We start from the raw sequence: 3,750 nt of genomic DNA, 5'->3' as shown, positions 1-3,750 counted from the left end.
ATCACACTTTCTCTCTCTTCATTTTTCTCAGTACTCTTTCTCTCTCAACCCACTTTCTCTCTCATCATACTTTCTCTTTCCTCAATCTTTCATTTTCTCTCATCATACTTTCTCTCTCTTAATTTTTCCCCATCACTCTTTCTCTCTCATCATATTTTTTTTCTTCTTAATCTCTCCTATCATGCACTCTCTCCTCATTTTCTCATCATACTTTCTCTCTCTCCATTTTTTTCATCACACTTTCTCTCTCTCCATTTTTTTCATCACACTTTCTCTCTCATCATATGTTTCTCTCATATTCAACTTTCTCTCTCATCTAATTTTTCTCTTATTTTTCTCTAAGGGTAAAAAAGAAAATTTAAATTCATTCCGATTGAAAATATTCAACTAACGAAACATGATTTTTAAGAATGTTATCCAGCTCATACTCATTCCCATTCTATAATACTATGATATCCATACTCATTTTCATTTCTATTCCCATTTCAATTCTTCTATTCCCATTTTAATTCTTAGGAAAGAATCAAACGATACCTTAGTATTTTTTGAGCTCTTACAAGGATTTACGAAGCACTTGTGTCTTTAAAATTAATTTGTGGTGTTGATATGTGAGCTTTAGTTGATTGACCTTGCCAACTTGCAGGTAATTTTGAGGCATCAGTTTTTTATCCTTCTGTTTTTGTCTTTCTATATTTACCCGCAGCCCGTCCAAGGGGATAAAGGTTTAACTTAAAGAAATCAGTTTTACATTTACATCTTTACATTTTGTATAGTTATAACTAGATCCATCATTGAATCCTACAAACAAATTGACCAATTCAGAGTCTGTTTTCTTTCTAATACTATAATAGCATCCCTATCAACTTTTTTTATCACTAAATTTAAAATTAAAATAAATAATTTATTTTATTAAATTTAGATAATTAATTTTTATTACATACTATATTAATCATTCTAAAATTTTTATTATCTTTAATTTTTTATTATTATATTTATAAAATAAATCGAATGAGAAAAATTTTAAAAAAATATTATTTTATTTTTAAATAAAAATTTTAAGAATTTTTATTTATCAAATTTAAATTTTAAAAATAAATAAAATAATTAATATATATATATTTTTTAATTATCTTATTTAAAATTTAAGATAAAATTTTTAAATAAGAATCATCTGTTTTCCTTTAAAAAAATGAAATACTAAATTGCTGGATGAATTAATTTTACCCCGGCGCAAATGAAACTACAGAAAATATAAATATTTGACTAAAAAGAACTTCCACGGAGAAAAGTTTAAAGGCGATAAGGATCATCCCGAGTCGATAGAGATGTTCTGATTATCTTATTAACAATATTATTTGACATTTTCAATGGAAAATTTGTGACGTGGAGATTTTCTTGTCTAACGTGTGTGAGATGATGCTTTCCAACAGTGGAGACGGAGGATGGATATACGTGTATATGCCTGGATTTTGTGCATGAAGGAAGAAGAAGAGAATAAAGAGTTCGCCTGTACTGTTCTTAATTACCTAGGAAGATGCTGATGGATCTTGTCCTCATTTGTTATTTTCTTTCTTCTTCTTTGTTCATATTTTGCCGCTGGCTTTGTCGTAAGATGAAAACTACATGCAGTTGTGCACAGCGACCATGAATTATTGGATAATTGCTTGGCTGAATTAATCTCTTTTAATTCACGCCATCTAATTATGAGTCCGAATGCAAACAGTGAAGTTTAATTGCAGTGTGACCCCAGGTGTTACCCATTATGCACTACCAGGCCCTCCCTCCATCCCTTTCACTCCCCTTCCTCTCCCCCCCGCCCGCTATAAAGTCCGCGCCCCCTTCACTTCACTCTCTCCCATTCACTTTCCTTACTGGCGGCGGATCGTCGTGTGCATGCCATGGAGATGTTGATGGAGGAGAAGTACTGGAAGTTGTCGTCGTCGAAGAAGGGGAGCAGGAGCTGCCGGCCGCGGGCGGCGGAGCCCGGCGGCCCGTTTTGGGGCAAGACGCCGGAGGGAAGGCGGCCGGCGGCCGGTTCCGCGCCGCCGACGTCGAACTCGTTCGCGAGCCGGGTGACGAGCCTGGTAAAGGAGCAGCGTGCTCGTTTCTACATCATGCGCCGCTGCGTCACCATGCTCGTCTGTTGGCATGATTACTGAACGAGATGAATTATAAACATAAAAGAAAAGTATTGATCAAAGATTAGAGTTCCCTTTTTTTTTTTTTCTTCCCTTTTTTTGTGTGAATAGGTTGCGATTATATTATATCACTTTTGGCGTTGATTCTGTGTTGCTTTCGATTTCTTGGGTTTCACTTCTCCCCTGCAAGGTGAATTGGACTGATTGATGGGTACGAGAGAAAAGAGGGACAATTAAAGAGGATTGTCGATCGGACGTCACACGCAAGTTATCTCCCCGCAATCGACGGCCGATAAGAAGAGGCAGGTCGTAATCCTGCGAGAGTTTCATTTTAAAAAATGGAAAAAAAAAAAGAAAAAGAAAAGTAATAATATAAAAAAATTAGATCTGATTCAGGTTCGAGTCCTGAACAGTGGTCATGGTGGCGACAATAATTAATTAAATAGCGAAGGGTGAGGACTGGGGTCGAGAGCCTAATAATTGAGGAGGGAGAGGTGCACGTGGGAAGCACGTGTGGGACCGTGCCCACCCAACGACCCAACCTGGCGCCCATCATTGCGATTTGACCTGCCGATGGGTCCGCTCGGCGAGTATGCGTGGCAGAGCAAGTCAACGGTCACGTCGGAGGGCAGTGTCACGTGGGGTGGGGCCAGACGCGTGGTCAGATTGGGACGGCCCCTCGGCCTTTTGTTTTTTAACGGATATCCCATTTAAGATTTTACTTAGATTATAGTATTAAAAAAAAAAAACAGGTGCTAATGAGATCCCATGGTCGGGATAAAAAATACGACGACTACGTCGTTCCAGTAATCTAACACTTAAATTCAAAATAAAAGTCTAAATATTATATCCATAAATAATATATATATTATCCCGGGCCGACCGCGTCTAATAAGTTAAAATCTTAAATTTATTGTGAAAAAAATAAAAAATATGAGAAAAAAAAATTAACCCGGGACGACCATGTCAAGCCAACAACTATTGCTCACAATCTGAAATAAACCCGAGTGCATCATCTGAACTGACTTTGTTATCATGCTCTGTACACCCATACGGTGTATATTTTTAGATGACCTTCATATGTACGAATGTCTGAAGCCCCTCTCGAATCTTTCGATTTACTTTTAGAATCTGACTACCTGGAAAAGACTCTCGGTATCCAAACATATAGGTGAAGATAAACAACTATATGCTTCGCTTCACTTCACTTCATCATTTTTTATACTCTGTCTATAATTAATTAGTATGCAATAGAAATACATTATTATTAATATTAATATTAATATTAATAACTAAATCTTTTCTGTTAAATAGAATCATGAAAATAAATGTAAAAAATTAAAAAACTAAACACAAGAGACATGAAATTTTTGAAACTCTCAATTCCTATTCAACGGTTTAGTCCTGATGTTACTCCACTAACTTTTTCTTCATCAGATGTTTCCAGAGATATTTTATGGAAAAAATCTCTTATAATCAGTTCTTTACAAATAAATACAAAACAAAGACAAATATACAAATGGTATAAAAAAATTTGAATGTAACACTCTCTTCATAACTGTCGAGGATCGACGGTGACGACCTCCATAAAATTACCTTCCCTTTATGGCTT

At 35.8% G+C, this 3,750-nt stretch overlaps 1 protein-coding gene across 1 annotated transcript; it reads left to right on the top strand.

Moving 5' to 3' along the window:
- Window positions 1-1,808: 1,808 nt before the first annotated feature.
- On the top strand, window positions 1,809-2,280 carry LOC122024635 (small polypeptide DEVIL 11-like). Its single transcript, XM_042583290.1, has one exon. The coding sequence runs from the start codon at window positions 1,899-1,901 to the stop codon at window positions 2,157-2,159; it is 261 nt and encodes an 86-aa protein (XP_042439224.1). The 5' UTR covers window positions 1,809-1,898; the 3' UTR covers window positions 2,160-2,280.
- The last annotated feature ends 1,470 nt before the right edge of the window (window positions 2,281-3,750 follow it).

This window comes from Zingiber officinale, chromosome 9B (genome assembly GCF_018446385.1).
Source record: "Zingiber officinale cultivar Zhangliang chromosome 9B, Zo_v1.1, whole genome shotgun sequence".
In the NCBI taxonomy this organism is placed as follows: Eukaryota; Viridiplantae; Streptophyta; class Magnoliopsida; order Zingiberales; family Zingiberaceae; genus Zingiber; species Zingiber officinale.
The sequence above is the reverse complement of the archived record's forward strand: the minus strand, read 5'-3'. Positions and strand labels throughout refer to the sequence as shown.

Excerpts from the sequence above, each read along its gene's own strand:
- LOC122024635 (XM_042583290.1), top strand. The coding sequence starts at position 1,899 with ATGGAGATGTTGATGGAGGAGAAGTACTGGAAGTTGTCGTCGTCGAAG.